This window comes from Ambystoma mexicanum, chromosome 6p (genome assembly GCF_040938575.1).
Source record: "Ambystoma mexicanum isolate Mex_15411 chromosome 6p, UKY_AmexF1_1, whole genome shotgun sequence".
In the NCBI taxonomy this organism is placed as follows: domain Eukaryota; kingdom Metazoa; phylum Chordata; class Amphibia; order Caudata; family Ambystomatidae; genus Ambystoma; species Ambystoma mexicanum.
The window spans coordinates 474,899,550-474,921,571 of NC_090935.1; the positions used below are offsets into that span (position 1 = coordinate 474,899,550).

The 22,022-nt window shown below is 48.0% G+C and overlaps 1 protein-coding gene across 1 annotated transcript in view; it reads right to left on the reverse strand.

Annotated features, from left to right (window-relative positions):
* Positions 1 to 7,850: 7,850 nt before the first annotated feature.
* CDC20B (cell division cycle 20B) overlaps positions 7,851 to 22,022 on the reverse strand; it is a 223,166-nt gene continuing 208,994 nt past the window's right edge. The window contains exons 12-13 of the mRNA XM_069626486.1: positions 13,272 to 13,389; positions 7,851 to 9,145 (exon numbers count right to left, since the gene is read on the reverse strand). Coding sequence (XP_069482587.1) covers positions 8,982 to 9,145; positions 13,272 to 13,389 — 282 coding nt within the window. The 3' untranslated portion in view covers positions 7,851 to 8,981. The remainder of the gene's footprint in view (positions 9,146 to 13,271; positions 13,390 to 22,022) is intronic.

The window sequence follows — 22,022 nt, forward strand, 5'->3', positions numbered from 1 at the left end:
AAGGGTTACCAAATTGGTAAGAACTTCTCTGATATGTTATACTATCCCATTCTTAACCTGCATCTGCTGATAGCTTCCATAAATGTGGTATCTTTTGGTGACTATCAATTAAAGGTATATACAGTTGAGATTATTACATCCATATCACTGAACACGGAAGATTCTACATTAATTCTTTATCCCTTTCTAATTGGTTAAATCAAAAATACATTCAGTTGATTATCCTTGTTGAGACCACCTTTGATCGCCTTCAGTTCAAAGATGTACCGTGCCTCTTTTCTTCTCATATTTAGTTCTCTGTTGTCATTTCTTGGGTTTCTCTCAAACCTCCTTATTCCCGCAGAGCAAATGTTCTTCACATTATCTCCACTGTGTTCCTTGACCCAATGCTGTGCCAAAGGATATTGAGTATTTTGGGTTCTTATTGGATATAGGTGTTCACAAATTCTCCATCTCAGATCTCTTTAAGTGCTTCCTATGTAGAATTTCTTACACAAGCAAATGATGAGATAGATCACAAACATAGATTTGCATTTAATAAACAATTGGATGTTGATAGTTTTGATTGTATAAGCCTAGATTTCTGTGACTTTATTCATAGAATATTCACACATCTTACATGAACCACATCTAAAGGAACCTACAGGTTTAGTGAGCCAAGTGCTCTGAGCTGTCCCAAGTGAGGTGTCCATATAGCTCGGGTTAATTTTATGCCCTATCGACTGGGCCTTACTCAACACTATATCAGGTTTATCATTGATATAATATTCTAAGTCACGGTCTAGCCTTAAAACGTTCCAGTGTTTTTTTTAGGATTCTGTATATATCTTTATTGTGAGCTGAAAATTGGGTGATGAATCTAAAAAGGCCTGTGCCTGTTGGTGTTTATCTTTAGGTATCAACAATGTGTTTGTCTCTCTCTCTCTGCCTGGCTTGTCTTGTAACCTCTGAAATATGATTCTCTATGTAGTCCCTCTGTCTGAATTTGCGGGTAATAAGCGTACCTTCATGTTCAAATGATTCATCACTGCTACAATTCCTTCTAGCTCTGAGCATCTCACCTTGTGGTATGCTTTTGACGACACTGTATTTGTGTCCACTGGTGGCATGTAAGACTGAGTTTACTTCTGTAGGTTTACGGTATGTGCTGCTCTCTATCTTGTTGTTTATAATCTTGATCTCTAAATCTAAGACGGTTATCCTTTCAGAACTGTGAGTGCATGTAAACTCAATATGAAATGGATTATTAATCAGTTTAGTGGAAAATTGTTCTAATTGGACTGCATTGCCATTACAAATAACAAAGATGTCATTTGTGACCCTCTTTCACAATATGACATGGCTTTCAATTCTATCGTGGCTAGAAGTGCATATGTGGTCTTGACGTGACACATGAAAGATTTGCTAAAGTGGGAGCATACTTAGCTCCCATGGCAACGCCCATACTTTGCTTGCAATATTCAGCATTAAAAATAAAGTTGTTGTTAGACAGAGTAAACTAACATCTCTGTGAGCATCTCACATATGCGGTAATGTGATGCTAATGTTTATCTCACCCAGAATCTCACTGTTTCCATCACCAAATCGTGCCTAATGAAGGTGTACAAGACGTTTACGTCATATGTCACTTATAGATAGTCTTGCTGCCAGTCAATATAACCTAAAATGTCAAGATTATGTATGCAGTCCCTGGTGTATGATTTCAATTTGTAAATAAATTCTCTCAAATGTGTGTCTATGAACTTTGAGATTGGTTCAGTCACCCAACTAATTTCAGACATAATTTGCCTCATCTCAGGTATTGAATCAAACTGTGAACCTTCGGCAAGAAATAGTCAGTATCTTCTGAGCCAACCTCATAAACAAATCTTTTTCATCATCAAGCAAACCAAAACCATGCCACTTGTGAATCAATATGTGTGCTTTTACAATGGTATCATTAGTAGGGTCTGTGTTCAATTTGCAGTAACAACCTAGGCTGTTTCGGTGATTAATTGCAGCTTTGATAACGACTATATTCCCCCCTGTGTCTGCTCTCTTGAAGACGATTTATTTGTTATCAATAGTTTTGGTTAATTCCTTCCTCTCATCTATGCATAGATTATCTTGAAAGTGTCGGTTGTGACGACTAGTTTTAAAATTGTTCTTAATCTTTGGTGACTAGAGAAAAGAAGGTATCACATTATGTTCTGCTACCGGTGGAACAAATCAGGATTTGTTACAAAAATTGCTAGGGCAGGGAAGATCCCATTCTCTATCCAAATGACTCAAAATTGTTTTTCATCTTCTATTTCATGTCCCTCTTCTAGGTAGCTAACAGTCTTGCATGCTCTTAATCTTGCATAGCCACTGTACTCGGTGTGCATGGATCCTGTTCTTCGTTATCCCAAGGCTCTCTATTATGAAAGTATTTTTTAAGTTGCAGTTTCCTTGCGAATTTAAACAAATCAATATAAGTATCCATAATGGTAATGGGCACCCAGGGGGTGTAATTTAGGCCTTTGTTCAATAGTGTTTTTTCAGAGTTTGTCATGGTAGAGTCAGATAAGTTTGTGACCAAAGCTCACAAATCGTCAACTGAAGCTATCTGTTGCCATTCTTTGATCTGGTGGTGAACCCTTACTCTTTTTCTTTTCCTTCTTGTTCTAAGTTTGGACATGTACACGTTAACATTACAACATGGCAGTATCATTGGTGGGTAAGGTGACGAAGGTAAGTAAGAGAGCACTAGCACGGAAGACGCACATTCAATTATACACATGGTTTTAACAGTTATAAATCCAGAGACTGTAAAAGAGTATAATAATCCTTTCCAAGTAGATGAGTTGGTAAGGTGAGTGGAGCGAAAATAATTATTTTGGAACCAGTGAAGCAGAAAAAAGGCAGCCAGGATCATCGTCTTTTTCAAGCCTATTGCTCACACCTTTACTGGAAGTTTCACTGCAGCTGTCCATCGATGCACAGATAACGTTGAATGATCTTTGCTTCAAAGCTCTTCATTTCAGTTGAACCTAACAGACACCTAAGATTCCCCAACTCCAAACTCCCACATCAGATAGGAAGAACCACCCTCCCCCCACCCTCTCACTACTATTCTTCCATCTCATTGAAGCGGTCTGCACAACATAAATAAATAAATACTCATTAAATACATTTGTCAAGTTGTGTTTGAGGAGAACTGATCATGCGTTCAGAGCAGAGTTTCTGTCCAGGGATGGCAACACTGTAAATTGGAAGTCCTGTTTTTTTTTGTGTAGTGCCTGAAAGCCCCGCCCTTGGTTTCTGAAGCAGGGCTGTCAAGTAGGTCAATAATGATCAGGGTTCCTGGGCTAGCCACAGTTAAGGAATGTTCCTGTTTATAAGACATTTGCATTCTTTTAGCAGACCTGAGTGGATCAGCTGGTTAAGGGACTTTGAGGCAACTTCCAGAGGATGTGTGATTTGTCAATATGAGCTACACAGCTAGTGAGCTACAGTGGCATGGGAAAAGGATTATACCATCCTGGGCTAAATGCACATAATAGAATGTATTCTCCCATGTCTATACTGCAGGGCCACTCGTAAGAGCTGTTGATCTGTATAGGTAAGGGAAAAAGACACATGAATCAGGCAGCCCAAGATGGATCCCTCTTTGTGAGGGATGTCCTGAAAATTAGAGTTTTTGTTAACATTAAGGAAATGCATCTATTTGCATTAGATATTTTATGTTTCCCTGTAAATGTGTTGGCATCCTAGTTTGATAGGTGGGAACAAAGTCAGTTGGATAGGTTATGTTTAGTTTCCTACGAGTACCAAAGCCATCCACCACAAAACTCAAGGGTCTATCACCTTTATAGACAAGAGGGTAGCTGGACCCACCAGTGAGACAATCCTCAGCTATTTGCATTAATAAACTATCGGGGCCTGCACTGGCATTGAAAGGCAACTGCATAATATTGTCAGGTATATTATTATGATGATGCTGTGCTTTCCCACGTTCATGATGGCAACTCCAGCAGCCACACTGCCCCACTGAAAGCTGCCCACCATGCTGCTTCACAGTTCAGTACTGGAACACAGAGGACTGACCACATCCCCCCGTACTGAGAGAGACACTGGCTCTCTCTTTAAGCACGCATCACGCTTAAACCCGCCTGACTCCCTTCAAGGCGATCATCTCCAGCATACCATTGCAGCTGGCAGAGAAACCCAGAGCCATTACACCTCCAGTCCCAAAATCAAGCATTGTAATTTGGAAAGTGCTAAAAAGGAAGCTATTTATATATGATATGATACAGCATTTGTAACGCGCCTATACACAAGTGTTTCAAGGCGCGACGAGGCAGGGGGGGGACAAGGGGAGACAGACAACGATCCTACTAGGCCAGGTGCCATTCAGATCGCGCAAGTGCAAGGGTAGAGGGGAAGGGAAAAGTGCATGCGGAAAGGGAGAGGGGAAAGTGCACTAAAGGGTTAGTGGAATACAAGATAAATAATACGGGCCAGCTGGTGGCAAGGTAAGTGCAGGGAGGAGGGGCTGTAGGAATACAGAGACAGTCCCGCATTGCAGGGGTTGCCAGTGAGGCAGTGCAGGGATGAGTGGCTGGGCCAAGGACCAAGATCGGTGAGTGGCCCAGTTGCAGATTCAGTGCAGGTTCAGTGATTTTAGCAAGGGAGAGGGGGAGAGAAAACAGAGGCAAAGAGGAAGGTTTTGAGGTGCTTCCGGAACCGGAGATGGTTCTCCTCAAGTTTGAGGGAGGCAGGAAGGCTGTTCAAGAAGGAGGCCCCTGCTGCGGAGAGAGATCTACCCCCAAATCGTTGCTTGGAGAAGCGGCTGACCCTGAGGGAGTTGGAGGCGGATGAGCGAAGAGCTCGAGAAGGAAGATATTTAGGAAGAGAGAGTTGAAGGTATTTTGGCCCAAGGCCCCAGAAGGCATTGTGGGCAATGCAGAGGGTTTTGAACTTAATCCTCGCAGCCACTGGGAGCCAGTGTAGTGATTTCAGTCCTGGAGAGATACGTTCCCTGGGCTTGAGGCCAAGGACAAGTCTGCAGTCCTGTTCTGGATGAGTTGCAAAGGGTGGAGAGTAGAGGTAGGCAGATTTAGATAGAGGCTGTTACAGTAGTTCAGCTTCAAGTGAACCAGGGCTCTAGAGACAGTGAGCTTCTGGGGAAAGGAGAGGAAAGGAAGGACACCTCTGAGGAGGTGTAGCTGGTAGTGTGACTTCTCAGAGACATCAGAGATGTGAGGAGAGAAGGAGAGTATGGAGTCGAAGATGACCCCAAGGTTTTTTGCCTTGTTGGAGGGAGCAGGAAGAGGGCCAAGAGAGGCCGGCCAGAGGGCTGCAGGGAAGGAGGGAGTGGGTGTGCCGATGAGTAGAATCTCAGTCTTATTGGCATTAAGGAAGAGGTCGTTGGCGGCACACCATTCATGGATAGCAGAAAGACAGTCAGAGATGAGGGAAGGGGAAGAGGAGGCCGAGGGTAGCCTGAAAATGAGCTGGGTATCATCCGCATAGCACTGAAAGTTGGGACAGAGAGCGGCCATGCGGTGGGCAAGGAGTGCCAGATACTGGTTGAACAGCCAGGGAGAGAGGTTAGATCCCTGGGGGACACCACAGGTAGAGAAAAAGATGTCAGAGAGGAAGGACCCCAGTTGGACCTGTGAGGGTAGATTGGAGAGGAAAGAGGTCAGCCACACCAGAGCCTGACCAGTGATACCCAGGTTGTCACGGAGACGGTTGAGCAGGGTGGTGTGGTTGACAGTATCAAAGGCAGAAGAGAGATCGAGCAAAATGAGAGCACATGGGGTGTTAGAGTCAAGGTTCGAGAGCAGGTCCTCACGGATGTTCAGGAGAGCAATTTCCGTGCTTCTGGCAACTCTGAAGCCAGACTGATGGTCGTGAAGACTACCAACAGATTCAGCATGCAGATTAAGCTGGGAGATGGCCAGTTTCTCCAGGAGCTTGCCCAGGAAGGGAGTGATAGAGATTGGGCGATAGTTAACCGGGCAGGAGGGGTCGGAAGAGTGTTTCTTAAGAAGGGGGTGCACAAGGGAGTGCTTGAGGGGGGATGGGAAGACTCCAGAGGCGAAGGAGTGATTGCAGACGTCAGCCAGGGCAGGACCCAAGGAGTCGATGTGGTCCTTGATAGTTTTGGAGGAACAGGAGTGAACCTGTTTTGACAAGACTTTCATAGATCGGACTTGTCTCGAAACCTCGTCAGCAGAAAAAAGGGGAAAGGCAGAGAGAGAGGGTTGCAGAAGGGCCAGAGGAAGAGCAGGGAATAGAGGGGGGGGCGTGATAGAAGGAGAGTGAGGACAGGATGTCCTGAGTTTTTGAGATGAAGTGAGAGGCCAGTGCCGTGCAGAGGGCCTGGGAGGGGACAGGAGAGGTAGAGACTGTAGCAGGGTTGGCCAGCTCCTTGCAGATTTTAAAGAGTTCGGCCGAATTGTTAGATGCCGCAGAGATGCGGGCTTGGATTAGGGCTCTCTTCTTGGTGAGAACGGAGAGCCGATATTGCCTTTGGAGCAGGTGGCAGGCCAGTTTGTCAGAGGATGAACATGAAGCACGCCATTTCCTCTCTGCCACCCTGCACTTGCGTTTAAGGGTGATGAGATCCGAGTCATACCAGGAGTTACATTTGGCTTTGGGCTTCAGGCGGATTCTCATGACAGGGGCAAGGATATCAAGAGTATCAGATATAGCAGAGTGAAGAGTGGAGAGGGCTGTGTCAGGGTGGGAGTCAGCCGAAGGGGGCGAGAAGGTGGCAGTGAAAGCCTCAACTGACACGCGCTTCATGGGTCAGATGACCGAGAAGGAGGGTGGCAGTGATGAGGGTGTCTTTGCCCGTGGGGTAGGGAAGGTGAGGTGGGAGGATCGGAGAATGTGATCACTCCAGGAGAGAGGAGTGGAGAGAGGGACAGAGAGGGGAAGGTCTGAAGAGATCAGAGCATCAAGAGCGTGCCCTGCAGAATGAGTCGGCCCAGACGGGAGAATAGAGAGTGAGAGAGAGTCGCAGAGGTCGCGAAAGGGTCCAGAGGGAGGACAGGAGGCATCCAGGTGGATGTTGAAGTCTCCAAGAAAGAGGAGTTGAGTGGTTGAGGACAGGAGTGAGGAAGAGAGGTCCGCCCACTCGGAGAGGAAGGAGGAAATTTGACTAGGAGGCCGATAGATAGTAGCCACGGTAAGGGAATGGCTAGGAGAGAGAGAGAGTCGGCAGTCAAGGCATTCAAAAGAGGAGTAGGTCTGCATAGGAGTGACAGTGGCAGGAATCCACTCAGGAAGATAAGGGCCACACCCCTCCAGCACGTAGACCATTTGCCATAAAGAACTGCCTCCAATAATGTTCCTCTGTAACCTTGGAACACCCTCAGCACTGTCATTTTAACCTGTACTACTGCCTATGAAATTTCTGTCACAACCTGTATTGCTGCTTCTGAAATGTTCCTAACATGTATTAAGTGACTATCCTGTAACAGCGCCACGATGCCTCCGGGCCACTGGGCGCTTTATAAATCCAAAATAAAGAAAGAAAGAAAGAAACGGGAAGTGCCGGCCTACTATCCAAGATATTAGGGCCGCCCTAAACTTTTGTCCAGTGCACTGTTGCTTGGTAGCTAGGTTTGCGCTGTGCACATCCCTATATATACGCATACAACACAAAGAAACATAATTCTTTATAAAAAAAGAACATTAAGCTTTCTTTGTTAATAGTTTGATCAAAAAGAGTGCCTGCCTACCCTTCTTGTTCTGTTTCCTTATTAATATTATTTCGTCAGGGTAACGCCTGTTAAAAGGATTAACAATGTGTGTCCACCTTCCCCATGTTCCTGTATCACATTTCTTTCCTTCACAAGTGAGAACAGGTCGCATAACAAGCCCCAATACATTCATTGTAAAGATTTACCAAAAAGCAAAGTAAATGGGACACTCATTTTACACAAAATTCATTACGCAAAGCAATACAACTTGAAAGGGTTCTGATGGTTCCCAAAGGCATCTGCCATTCTGTAGGCGTGGAGAGACGCAGAACCCACATTTCATTCGAAGGAGAGGCAGTCGATAGGTGCAGAATTGCAGCTGTGCGCACCCATCCGAATCAGGTTCAGAATAAGATTTACATGAGATGTTTTCTAAGACAACAGAAGGGCGATAGATACATAACATGCCACAGCTAGCAGTGGGCACAACACTGTGAAATCCAGAGTAGTAGAATTGCTCAGATAACATCTGACTGCTTACGTTTGGTTATTCTCAAGGCCACCATGTCTTGAAGCCTTTCAATAACCTCCACTTCCGAGATTGAGCTCATATCTTGGTTTGTACCAATGATAGGAGTGTCTAGTACTGCCTTGCACCCTTTACTATCATATCCTGGCTGTCCCTAGCCAGCATGTCCTTCATTCTCACATCTGTGACTCCATTTGCGCTCTCACACACATGTGTATGAGCGCGATATAAATAAAATATATCATATCGTCAGTCACGATCCCCTCAGTCCATTCCAGCTCCGTACAGCACCTCCACCAAACCATGACTACCACCTCGGCTACGACCAAACTCTTGCTGTTGATAAACATGAACGGGGTGTGCAACGTGGAGTTCACGCCTCCTGTATTCGGTTTTCCTGGGCCTTTAGGGAATTAAGGGAATTGCTTAATGCATGGCTTTGATTTCATCGGGTCTCATAGGTATTCCTGATCTTTTTGTTCTGTCGCTTCTGGACTGTGTACACCCTTTTCTTCGATCAATATTACACACATCAGCAACACTTTTCCATCTACACTGTGCTTCTCCTGTGGGTAGCTTGCATATCTCTGGCCGTGTTGTGTCCTTTCACGGTTGTCTCAAAGCCTTTGACTGTCCATCAGGTGGTGTCAGTTTGGGAAGCGCATGCGTCATATAAGTTGTGAACAATTCATTTCTTCCATGAAAGACCCTTATGATGTCCCTTGAGTGTGTCGGGCACTTAAACAAATCCTACTGGATTGAATGGAGAATTGTCAACGTTGTGACATCATGTTGACACTATATGAAATGTGCGATGTGGGAGCATGTGTGCTTTTATTGCGGTATTCCCACACAGAGGCGATTCCATCCGCTGCAGCAGAAAAAATCTTTCTTTGATCTGGACTCAAGGCGAGATGTAAAACCCTTCCATTATGACCTAATCAAAGGGAGATAGAATTGCACAATTTAGCACGGCAGCACATACACAATCAAATGGACAGCTTAATGGTAGATAAGGACACCCGGGCTGGCCCAGGCTCCCCATCCCCCTGCTCCTGACACCCACACACAATGTTTTCCTGCTCTACCCTTGCTTAATCAGCATTGTTGCCTCCCCACTGACTGTCCTAGGTCTTTTGATTTCATTCCCTGCCTGTTTTCCTTTTTATCTTCATCTCTTCTGCTTGTAGGCAGATCCAGGTATTTGTCACTCTTTTCTTTTATTATTTTTTAATTGGTAAAGTGAAACCGGAAGCAAAAATAACAGAAAAGAAAATAGATACTACAATCGTTCATGAGTATACAAAGAAAAAAAATCAGATAAAACATTTTACATAGCAAAATTAAATTACTGCATTATTAGCTTACACCATACACTATAATTCAAACAATGGACAGTGCGTTTTGATGTTTCACATATTCTATGTTCGCAATATCAACATACACAAATTCCTTGTAACATTCCCGAACCCTTGGTGCAAAATTACTCTAACATTTGGGAAGAATAACTGCTCTGTTGGCAATTATTAAAATATCCTGTTCAAACCACTCAGGGTCCCCCCTAAACATAAAATTGCAATCCTCCGATTCAATCATCAAAATTGCTTCAGTTTTATAGTGCTCCCCCAGCTCCTGTACAGGTTCACCAACATCCCTCTATGGCCGGGTGAAGAGTTTTTCCAAACATTGATTTGCACGATTAACACCTTTCTGTGGCACTCAGGTGCTGTCCGTCTTAAACTCAGGACCTTGACCACCCCAATGGAAGGTGGCGGCTTTGGTGCTCCAGACTTCTTCAGATACTGGCTGGTGGCGCAGATCCAATTCACATCACATTGGTTCAACACACCTGACCCACCTCCACTTGTCAGACTCGAAAAACTGACGGTTAGCGACCGGGACATTCGTTCCTTGGTTATTAAACCTATGCCGACAGTCCTGGATTCACTTGACCCGGTGGCTTGCACGTCCTTGGCCCTAACTAAAACATGAAAACTACTTGGGACCGCCCACCCCTTCCATGGTAACCTCCCACTTTGGAACTTCCTCCCGGGGGTCCCACATGTATCACCGTCCATAGTGCGCTGATGGGCCGAGGTGGGGTACGATCTGATCCGTGACATCTTTGAGCAGAACAATTTTATTGAATGGCCAGACCTCCCAATATCCCTGAGACAGAGACCGTCTATATGGCTCCAGTATTCGGCTCTCCCGAAAACCCTTAAACACAAATACCCCACTTTCCCAGCGATACCACCAGATGATCCTGCAATTACAGAGTTAACCTCCCCCACACCCGCGAGGGGTAAAGTATCCAGACTCTATACCATGGTTCAAACTAGATCCACCCCTATGTTTACCAAATTGAAACACGCATGGGAAAAGGACCTTGGGTTGGAAATGACCGATGAACATTGGGCCCACATGTGCGCACGCATACACGGGGTATCCTTCAACTCCCACTTCAAATTGATTCAGTTTAAGGTGCTCCACAGGTATCACTACACCCCGAACAGACTTCATCATATGCTTAAGGACCACCCCCCAAGATGTCCCAGATGTGGCTATTATACCGCTGACTATATTCACATGATCTGGTCCTGTCCCCGCTGCGCCCATTTCTGGAGCTTGGTATGTTCTACCATGTCAATCATTCTTGACCATCCTGTCATCCTATCCCCAATGAGATGTCTTTTCCATGACTTCCCATGAACTCGGCCGAGATTCCAAAAAACTGGCCGGTCTCTGTATGCTACTCGCAGTACGGTCCATTCTAATTTGCTGGCTTTGGCCTACACCACCCACTCATGTGCAGTGGCTCAGGGCAGTCACTTGGGCCTCGGATACCGAAGAATCCTGCACCCTACTACAGCCAACTTACTCTAGACCCAGAGATATTTGGCACAAGTTTCGATCCTACATGTCCTCTATGGATACTTCATCTGATGCCACATCTCCAGCTTCCTCCCCTCCTCCTCCCTGATCCCCCCTCTGAACCGCTGTCTTTCCGGTCCCGCACCAATTTTGTATGCACCCCCCAAATGTATACTCAAGTTGTAAGCTGACTCTGTGTACCTGTATTATGTATACTGTTACTATATTGAACCTGCCTTGTATGTTGCTCACCTGTTCCTGTGCTGCCAAGCTAAATAAATAAATATTTAAAAAAAACAAAGAAATTGCTTCTGTCTTGAAAGCTGCATTGTTCCAAAATAGGGTCCGGACTGCACAAGCAAAGCATATATGCCCCAATTCTGCATAGACTTCGCTACATCATGAGGTTCAAACCATCCCATGGGGGCACTATTGATATGCATAGGAGTGAGATCTATATGATAGTACTGCTTTCCAAAATGAAGACAAAGGACGATCAACTTGTTACAAATAGTACATATTTTGTGCAAAAGGGACAGTCAGCCACAGACATTGACAGGGAATTTGATGATCGGGCATTGATCATACACAGGGTCACCCTGCTACAATACAGAAAGTACAGAAAGAATACTCTTGGTTGTCACCCATCATCCAGCTCCAACACAACTGAACAGGATTGTTAAGGACCTACAATGAATATTCAGCATGGACAAGGAGCAGAGAGACATTTCCAAAGAATCATCTCTAATTGCAAACAAGCAACTGAGAAACCTAGCATGGTATCTGGCAGGGAGTAATGGTATACTAGATGAATAATAAAGACCTGCAACGTACCCAGGCAATGCTAGGAAATGCTAAACATGCCAAAACATCTACACAGCATCTGCCATAACAACCCCACAGTATCAAACAATACAGATACACGCAGGATCTATGTGATGTTAAAGAATTCTTTACTTTTTTACTTTTTTACTGAAACTTTTTGTTTTTAAAATTTGTTTTGCTGTGCTTTTAAATACTCCCCAACTCCCTCCCCACCCCTTTTGACCCATTTAGTCCACCCCATATACATTTTTATGAAAAACATTACTGGATACCATACACGTGTCATACACTTGCAGAGCCTCCACGCTTTTATACCTCATCCAATGCATCAAATACCCACAAGGAAAATATCGAAGTGAGAGCTGCCAGGAGCTGTGTGAGAGCATGATCATACATAGCTACACCATCTCAAACCACAAAACAGAAACCCCAGTGGGTCAACAATTCACACAGGATGGACACACACTAGAGGATCTCTATCAGCCATGGTTTTAAAAGTTGACCTCTGGAGTACCACACTAAGAAGAATGTGGGAGCTCAAGTACCTGAAGAGGCTTAACCTAAAAGCCAAAGGTATGAAAGTAGATATCCATTTGATGTCAAACTATTATCAACTTTAAGCCTGGGTGCCTAACACACATCCACAATGATGTACTACTATGCCCTGAAAACAAATACAACTATCAAACATACTTGCTGCTGTATGAGACATAGAACTGCTAGCAGTATGTAGCCAAAAAGCAAGCACCGAGCATTCAGAGTAATAGGGCTGACCTGTCATATACACGGAAACTGGAAGGCAGAAAGGAAAAGGTTGCAAGGAATGCATTAACAATTTACAAATGAACCTAGAATGCAAATACCAAAACTATACATCCTGGCAATGGCCAACATATTATTCATTGTGGTGTATTCTGTGCACATGACTTGGCTTACAATTTGGATTATCATGTGTTGTGTATTCCTGTGTCCAGCAGACAGGACATGTAGAGGTTAGGGAGAGTAGTATTAAGTCATAGGAAGGTCTGAAGGGTGTTGTGTTGCTGCCAAAGGTTTTTCATACGTGTCAGAGTTTCTTTTGTTCTTCCCAAAAGCAAAATGCAGCCCTTGGAATACATTGTCGGGATATATACCCACATTGATATCTAAATAAGTATTAGGCCCAAACGTTACCCCAAACTTTACTTTATCTAAAGCCAGTGAAGGATATTCCAAATGAGATTTTAATATCAAGGACTGTGTTTCGTTTGTGAGTAATTGATGCCTCCCGGAAAAACAAATACCCTTTACGTTATCTGTGAATTAAAGTAAAAGTCCTTCATAAAAAATTACAAATAATGCTGCACTCTCTGAAACATACATACCATAGAGCTCCGTCACTTGTGTCAGGGACGGATAGTCCCATACTTTTATCTGATGTCTTGGAAGTCCGTGTCCCGTCACCAATTCTTTTGTTTCCGGTAACCACAGAAGAGAGCAGATCTAATCAAAACAAAACATTATTAGAATTGAAATAGGTGTAAACATATAAATGTGAGGTTTCGACAACTATTTACTTAAAATTCCCCAATTCAGTTTGAACCTCAAATCAAGGGTGAATTTGGCAAAATGTGTGGAGGGTATTCTGGCAAAGAAATCATAAAACCATGTAAATATTATCAAATGTTAACAAAGGTCTTTGAAAGTGTGCGACAGGGTTCATGCTGTTACTGGGAATTACTAAACCCTCATGTGAACTTTTGTTTCCCTGACATGCTGTGTTATTGCAGCATACCCAAGAACTTGCAACACAATGGAATGCTTCCATTGCAACATCTGCCCAGCGGTGGTAAATGCCAAGAATTTAGGAAATATTCAATTACCAACCACCAATGCCGTTCACTGATTTATGAAGAATTCAGTGATAATGATTGTTGGATTCATAGCAGTTTATGGTGAAAGGCACAAAGAACAATTCTGCAGCTTAGAAAACAGCACCCAGTGTTCAGAAGAAGAGCATGTGATGTCCAGGTGGAGATCACTAGGTGGTGAATAGCTATTTGTTAGTATGGTCATGTATGTGATGAGTTTTTTTAATTCTGAGTTTGTATTTTCTCCAGTCTAGGTAGTTGCCGAGGAAAATGTCAAATAGCTGATATTGGAGAGTATTAGGTCTGATAGCTGGCTATGTATATTTAGGGGGTAATTCATAGAATTCAGCGCACAAGTGGCGCACGCGGCAGGCGCACAGTGTGCGCGTGCGAATCCCTGCGCCAGCCGCGTGCGCCAAAATCCATTTCCGCGCACAGCGTATTCATGGATTCCAGCCACCAAAACCAGCCGTGGCGCACAGTGGCGCAGCGACCCTGCAGCAGCGCCAGTTACGCCCCCAAGAACGCCTCTCGCGCAGGGAAAAGCCATCAATATACCCAATCCAGCGCAGAGGGCTGCGCTAACCCTGTACCAGCACGGCAAGCGGGCTACGTGTATCACTGGGGTGTGCGGGAAGTACCTCACACGATTGGCCCTGTGCGAGCAGGGTACGCGTATTTCACGGGTGCGCGGGAAGTTCCACACGCGATTTCCGCAGGGTACGTGTATTTCAGGGGTGCGGGAGAAGTTCCACACGCGATTTCAGCAGGGTACGTGTAGTTCTGGGTGCGGGGGACGTTCCACACGCGATTTCAGCATGGTACGTGCATTTCAGGGGTGCGCGGGAATTTCCACATGCGATTGGGCCCGTGCGAGCAGGGTACGCATATCTCAGGGGTGCGCGGGAATTTCCACACGCGATTTGGCAGGGTACGTGGATTTCAGGGGTGCGCGGGAAGTTCCACACGCGATTTGGCCGGGTACCTGCGCGGGAATTTCCACACGCGATTTGTCTGGGTACGTGGATCTCAGGGGTGCGCGGGAAGTCACACACGCGATTTGGCAGGGTACGTGGATTTCAGGGGTGCGCGGGAAGTTCCACACGCGATTTGGCCGGGTACCTGCGCGGGAATTTCAACACGCGATTTGCCTGGGTACGTGGACCTCAAGGGTGCGCGGGAAGTCTCACACGCGATTTGGCAGGGTACGTGGATTTCAGGGGTGCGCGGGAAGTTCCACACGCGATTTGGCCGGGTACGTGCGCGGGAATTTCCACACGCGATTTGTCTGGGTACGTGGATCTCAGGGGTGCGCGGGAAGTCTCACACGCGATGTGGCAGGGTACGTGGATTTCAGGGGTGCGCGGGAATTTCCACACGCGATTTCAGCATGGTACGTGCATTTCAGGGGTGCGTGGGAATTTCCACACGCGATTGGGCCCGTGCGAGCAGGGTACGCGTATCTCAGGGGTGCGCGGGAAGTGCCACACGCAATTTCAGCAGGGTACGTGTATTTCGGGGTGCGGGGCAAGTTTCACACGCGATTTCAGCAGGGTACGTGTATTCCAGGGGTGCGCGGGAAGTTCCACTCGCGATTTGGCTGTGTGCTCCCAGGTATTCCCTGTACACCCTCCACGGCCCCTGCAGGCAGCCGACACCACAGGGGACTACCCTGCACACCTGCTCATGTCACCCAGCACCCCCACCCCCAGCCATCATGGGCAGCACCCACCAGGCCCCCACTCATGTCTCCCACCACCCCCACCCCCCAGCCACCATGGGCAGCCCCCACCAGGCCCCCACTCATGTCTCCCACCACCCCCACCCTCCAGCATCCAGGGGCAGCCCCCACCAGCCAACCACACATGTCCAACTCATGTCTCCCACCACCCCCACCCCCCAGCAGTGCAGGGGCACCCTCCACCAGGCCGCCACTCATGTCCCCCTGCACCCCCAACCCCCAGCATCCAGGGGCACCCTCCACCAGGCCCCCACTCATGTCTCGCACCACCCCCACCCCCCAGCATCCAGGGGCACCCTCCACCAGGCACCCACTCATGTCCCCCCGCACCCTCACCCTCCAGCATCCAGGGGCAGCCCCCACCAGGCCCCCACTCATGTCTCCCACCACCCCACCTCCCAGCCACCAGGGGCAGCCTCCACCAGGCCCCCACTCATGTCTCCCACCACCCTCACCCCCCAGCAGTGCAGGGGCAGCCTCCACCAGGCCCCCACTCATGTCTCCCTGCACCCAGGTCCTCACAATCCCCAATCATGTGCGTTATGGTCAGCCTCCACAGCCAAAAGGCCCTACCAAGTAACCCATTCACCCACATGGAAATGGAAATTACATGTTACACCCCCAATGTTCATAAAGCAAATGAACCCATGTCCGTCACAAACAATGGTTGCAAATGAATGGGAAAACACCCAACATGACATGCATGAAACCAATGAGATGATACCACACAGTGAAGTATGAAAACAAAATTGTATTAAAAAAAATGGAATGCAAATGAAATGAAACAAACTACAATGGCAATGAAAAAAAGATAAGCTGCATGTCCGTCCAAAAAAATCAAAACTACAAATCCAAATCCAAAAATATTTTGTTCAAAGTCACATTAAAAATAAAATCAATCCGAGAGATAAAAATAAATGCAAAGACCATTGCTCCATGGAGAATAAATCAAAAATAAAAAAATAAAACAATCCAATGAAGAACTATGTACAAAACATCCAAGGGTCCATGAGCCCAACTGAACAAAGGAAACCTACAAAAAACCCTAACTAAAATGCAACTATATACAAAAAGTGGAGCTGTGTCCGTCGACTCCAAATCATAAGAAGAAACAAATGAAACCTAAAACTAAAGAACTATATACAAAGGCGGCGGGCAAGTCCAGCGGCTCACTCCGTGGTGTTCCGGGCCAGGGCATCATCAAACTCCTCGTCTATGTCCCGGAGGCGGTCCTGTTCCATGGCCCCGAGGGTCCGCAGGGACGACGCCATCTGCTCCTCCAACCCCCTGCGGATTGCCTCGAGGCACTCGGCCCGCCTCAGGGCCCTCCGCATGGAGTTCTCCGCCCTGACCATCGTGAGCCGCGCCTCTTCCGCCCGCCGCCGCTCCGCACCTATCTGCTGGCCCAACCGCAGCCAGACGGAAGACACTTCCTGTCCTGGGTCCTCCTGCCCTCCGGCCGATGCCTGCCCCTCCGATGTTGATGGCCCCGAGCCATGATGCCTCCCACGTTGACTCTGCTGCTGCCTCCGACGCAACTGCCTCTGCCAGCACGACGGCATCCAGGCTGATGGAATCCACCAACGCCGTTGTGCACGTGCCCTGCCTGATGATGCCGGCACATCCTCCATCTGCTGGGGTACAGTTGCTGTGGTGTCCACCCCTGCTGGACCTCCGACTCCCGACTGGCAGGGATGGGATTCCCACCGAGCTGGCTGCATTGGTCAGGGCAGGTCCACAGGGGGCCCTGGTGGCATCTGGGCCGGAAGACGGCAAGGAGAACGACTGGCGTATAGTCTCCACAGAGGAGGAGGGGGCCACCAGATTGGCCGACACATGCAGGAAACGCCCGAACATGGACGATCCCAATTGGGCCACATCGGCACGGTGCTCTTCGTGATGACGTGCGTGCTCCTCCTGGGAAGCACGCACGGCATCACGAATCACAGCCGTGCGCATCGCGACCCCAATCAGGACCTTCTCCATACGGCCAGGGGTCCCCTCGTCCGCAGGTGGAGGGGAGTCAGATGACATGGACATCCCCTCTACCTGCGGACGGGCCTGGGACGGGACATCCCTGCTGGTGCATGGTGGTGCACCCACAGGGTCAGGGACAGCGACATGCACAGGCCCCTCCACGGTGACCTGTGCTGCCTCCTGCCCCTTTACTGCACCACTTGCACCAGCAGGGATGCCCCCACCAGGCCCCATGTGTGCCTCAGTGGCGGCCTCCTCCTCCTCTGTGGAAACCACCAACCTGTATGGCTCCTCACCGTCTTCCGCCGTAGCAGGCCCCTGTGGGGGCTCACCCACCCCTTCCGCTGCAGCCGTGGGGGCATCCCCGCCACCTTGCTCCACAGCGCCGTCTCCGCCCTCTTCTTCACTAGCCGCTGCGTAGAGGGAGACATAGAACACAAGCATCACGGTACTGTACAATGGTCCCCTAGACAGGAAGCAATAGCAGATGAGTGCCACTGTCAAAGTACACTTCCATCATGTCCCTCCACAACACATGTGTCAGTCCAGGCAAAACACACACAGTGACAGTCATGGTGCATGCCATGGACATTTCCATACATGTCCAATGGACTCTCGAAACATACAATGTAATGGAACTCACATGCATCATGGGTCATGCCTATCACATGCACACACTTCACCTCAGTCACATCCATCTGGCCCCGTACACCCCAATCACAGTGGATACAAGGATGACTAGGCTGCATCAGTGAATCTGTACATTGTCACAGACATGTGTCATGCATCCATGGCATTCACAAGTCACAGAAACACAGGTCAGGCACACAGACATGCATACCATATATGTACCTGGCATCACCACCCATCCCTCACCCCCACCCATGTCCAGGAACAGAGACTGCCATGCTCTGATGTGTACAATCTGCATAGGGCTCCCCATGTCGCATTTAAACACATGCAACAACCGTGCGGTTCACACATTACTGGTCGCACATGCATTACCATGATGTCCCTGCACACATACATGCGTACATGGCCTATGTCACACATACAGGCAAGTATCAGACAACCAGCAACATGCCCTGTCTCACACAGCAATGCTTGGCCACTTACCGCTCAACTCCAGACGGGTCTCCCTCTCAAGGACCTGGGCGTGGAGCGCTGGGTGTACGCGTTCCAGGACCCTCATCTGGATGGAACTCATGCGGCCCCGGCCCCCCTCCACGAGGCGCCGGGCCTTTATGAGGGTCCTGGACCTCAAGTCCTCCCAGCGCTTCTTGACCTTCTGGATGGTGCGGGTTGCCACCTCCTCCACGTTGATGGCAACCACACAGTCGGCCCAGATCCTCTCCCGTCCTTCCTTGTTGGCGCGGGACGATCCGAAAAGGGCATCATACTGCCCCAGGACTTGCTCCACCAGGACACCAACTTCGGTGGCAGTGAAGCTGGTGCCCCTCTGGCCGGGGGTTGCCACTGGTGCCAGATGTTGATGTGCCCGACATGGCAACCCCAGGGGCAGGTGTGGGTGGGCAACTGGGTCCCGGGGCTGGGCTGTGGAGCGATGTTATCCGAGTCGTGAGTCTTCTGTTCCAGCAGGGGTGGACACAGCAACTGGACCCCTGCAGATGGCTGATGTGCAGGCACCAACTGGCAGGGCACGGTGGCAGCAGGCAGGCGGGCAGGCAGGTGCCAGCAGATGGCATGTGGGAGGCTGCTCGGGGCACTGGGGAGCAGTAATTCGGCCTTCTGGGCAGGAGCGTGGTCTTCCGTGTGTTTTCGCATGGCCAGCTTGATACGGAGTGATTTGGCACGTGAAAATCCTGCACGTTAGCGTGATATTCGAGGAAAGGCCCTTAGCGCGTAAGCGCGTCAGCACGCGTATGCGATTTCATTGGACCAAAGGCCCTTACAGCGTATGCGCGTCTGTGACGTTTCGCGCATGGGCGTTGCCCTGGCAGGGCTTGGAGATCCCGCGTGCCTTTGAACTGCTCTGTACGTGCTTTTCGTGCGGTGCGTGTGTTTTCCATCCGTTGGGGTTCACATGCTATTACTTCACAGCGGGTGTTGGCTACGCGTTCTTCTACACGCAAGGCAGACGGTGAGTGGTACCCCGCACCACCCCAGGCCCGATCGCGTGAAGCGAACCCCTGAAATACGCCCGCTCCCCCAGGCCCCTGTAATACACGTAGCCCGCTCCCCCAGGCCCGATCGCGTGAAAAAGTTCACGCGAACCCCTGAAATACACGCAGCCTGCTCCCCCAGGCCCAATCGCGTGAAAAAGTTCACGCGAACCCCTGAAATACACGTAGCCCGCTCGCACAGGCCCAATTGCTGTATGTTACCACTTTTGTAATGCGCAGGGACGCTACCGCCTGCCTTCGTGTGGCGGACGTGTTTCGGCTTGTGCGTGTCTTTGGCTGGGCGTGGCTTTGCCCTATTCGATTCCATAAATACATGTGGTTCGAGTGCGTGTGGGCCTTCCGTCTGCTTCCCTGCAGTACATCCCCAGTTACGCCCTTATTTTCGCGCGTTGTTTTCCATTCCGCACGTTACGCCCCATGTCCCGCCCACTTTCTGGTGTATGCGCCGAGGTTGTGCGCTTTCACTGTGCGCGTCGCGCACTCCTTTCGGGATGTTGCAGTGACTTGTGCGCCATGCACGGGTTTGGCGCACATTCCGGGGTGTACACGCGCAGGGACTTCCATGAATCGCACGCGTGCGCCTGTTTTTTTCCGCTTGCGCCTGCTTGCGCCTGCTTGCGCGAAGATTTTCAGCGCACGTTTGTTCCATGAATCGGCCCCTTAGTATCTGCGCTCGCCTGCTTTTTCTTAGATAACATTTCCCTAGTATTGTTTTTGCATTCTCTGAGAGGCACGCAGTGTGTGTGTAACTAAGCAGTAGTCTTTGTTGTTGTGCAGGGAGCGTCTTTCTGTATTGAGGGTTCACTCGTACCGTGGTGGAGTTGGCTTTGCGTTCTCCCTTTTTAGGTCGATTGGAGGATTGTGAAAATTATACTTCTACGGATTTGATGATAGTCAATAATACTATTTTTGGTTACATGTTTTCATTCTTGAGAGTTTTTTGTTCTTCTACCAAGTTGGGCCTATATTATTCTGGTACCATCTAGAAATAGTTTAGAAATTGTGTATTTCCTGTGACTTGGTTAAATCTGTTTGGAACCGTCTCAGCTCTTGTGAACAACCCCTTAGTTCTTCTGTCCTGGGGTCATGGCTTAGGCTTTCATGTACATGTACTTCCCCCAGCCTAATACAGTTTGCTGTTTATTATATATATATATTGAATGTATGTTTGCTTTTTCTATTTTCTATTTTAGGGATGTACCAGCTCTGTTTAGAAATCTCTCTGAATTCCATTACTTTCAACAGCCAACACAATAATTCTTACTGTGACACAATAGTACATTATAATTCGTATGGTTTTACAGAGATCTCGAGTTCTTGCTGAGGATACGGTGCTCCTGAATCCGCTAGCTCAAGTAGTGCTGGGCCTGCCACTTGTGGCTGCTCTACCAAAGCCACATGTCTGGCTCTCTTTTAGGGGTGTGTCTATGTTCTGGGGTTTATTTGCTGCAGGATTTCTGTTCAAGTCTTCACTGTGCAGCTGTTGTGGCGGATGCACTAGCCCTCCGAGGCTAGTGGCTTCCTGTGGCAGCTGAGGATAGGGTGCTCTTGAATTCGCTAGCTGAAGTGGTGCTGGGCCTGCCACTTGTGGCTGCTCTTCCAAAGCCACATGTCTGGCTCTCTTTTAGGGGTGTGTCTATGTTCTGGGGTTTATTGGTGGCAGGATGTCTGTTCAAGTCTTCACTGTGCAGATGTTGTGGCGGATGCACTAGCCCTCCGAGGCTAGTGGCTTCCTGTGGCAGCTGAGGATAGGGTGCTCTTGAATTCTCTAGCTGAAATGGTGCTGGGCCTGCCACTTGTGGCTGCTCTTCCAAAGCCACATGTCTGGCTCTCTTTTAGGGGTGTGTCTATGTTCTGGGGTTTATTGGTGGCAGGATGTTTGTTCAAGTCTTCACTGTGCAGATGTTGTGGCGGATGCACTAGCCCTCCGAGGCTATTGGCTTCCAGAGGCAGCCGAGGATAGGGTGCAGTGGTTCTTTGTTAAAATATCCCAGGAATAATCATTGAAACATAAATTCTAAACACGAAGAGGTAAAGCTAATTAACTTTACAATAAAAGTAAGGCAAATAGTAACAAAAAGAGCATTTAGAAAGGAGAAGGAAACATGTATTATTTTACGTTTTCTTCATCTATTTTGTTTTAAATGTGTTTTTGTTTTTTCAGCCATTTGGTAGTACCAGAGGAGAACCCCTGCAGAGGTACTACTCAACCTCGCTACCCTGCTTTTGCGCTGACCTATTTCCACTTGTGAAAGTATACTTTCGAAATAGGGGGACCCCTAGAACACCAAGCACCCACACACCCCTATTTGCCTTGCACGCCTGATCTTGAATATACTTCCCTACAACAGAAGTGTTTTTTCTTTGTTTTGATAAATTCTATGATTCATTGGGTTATGTTTG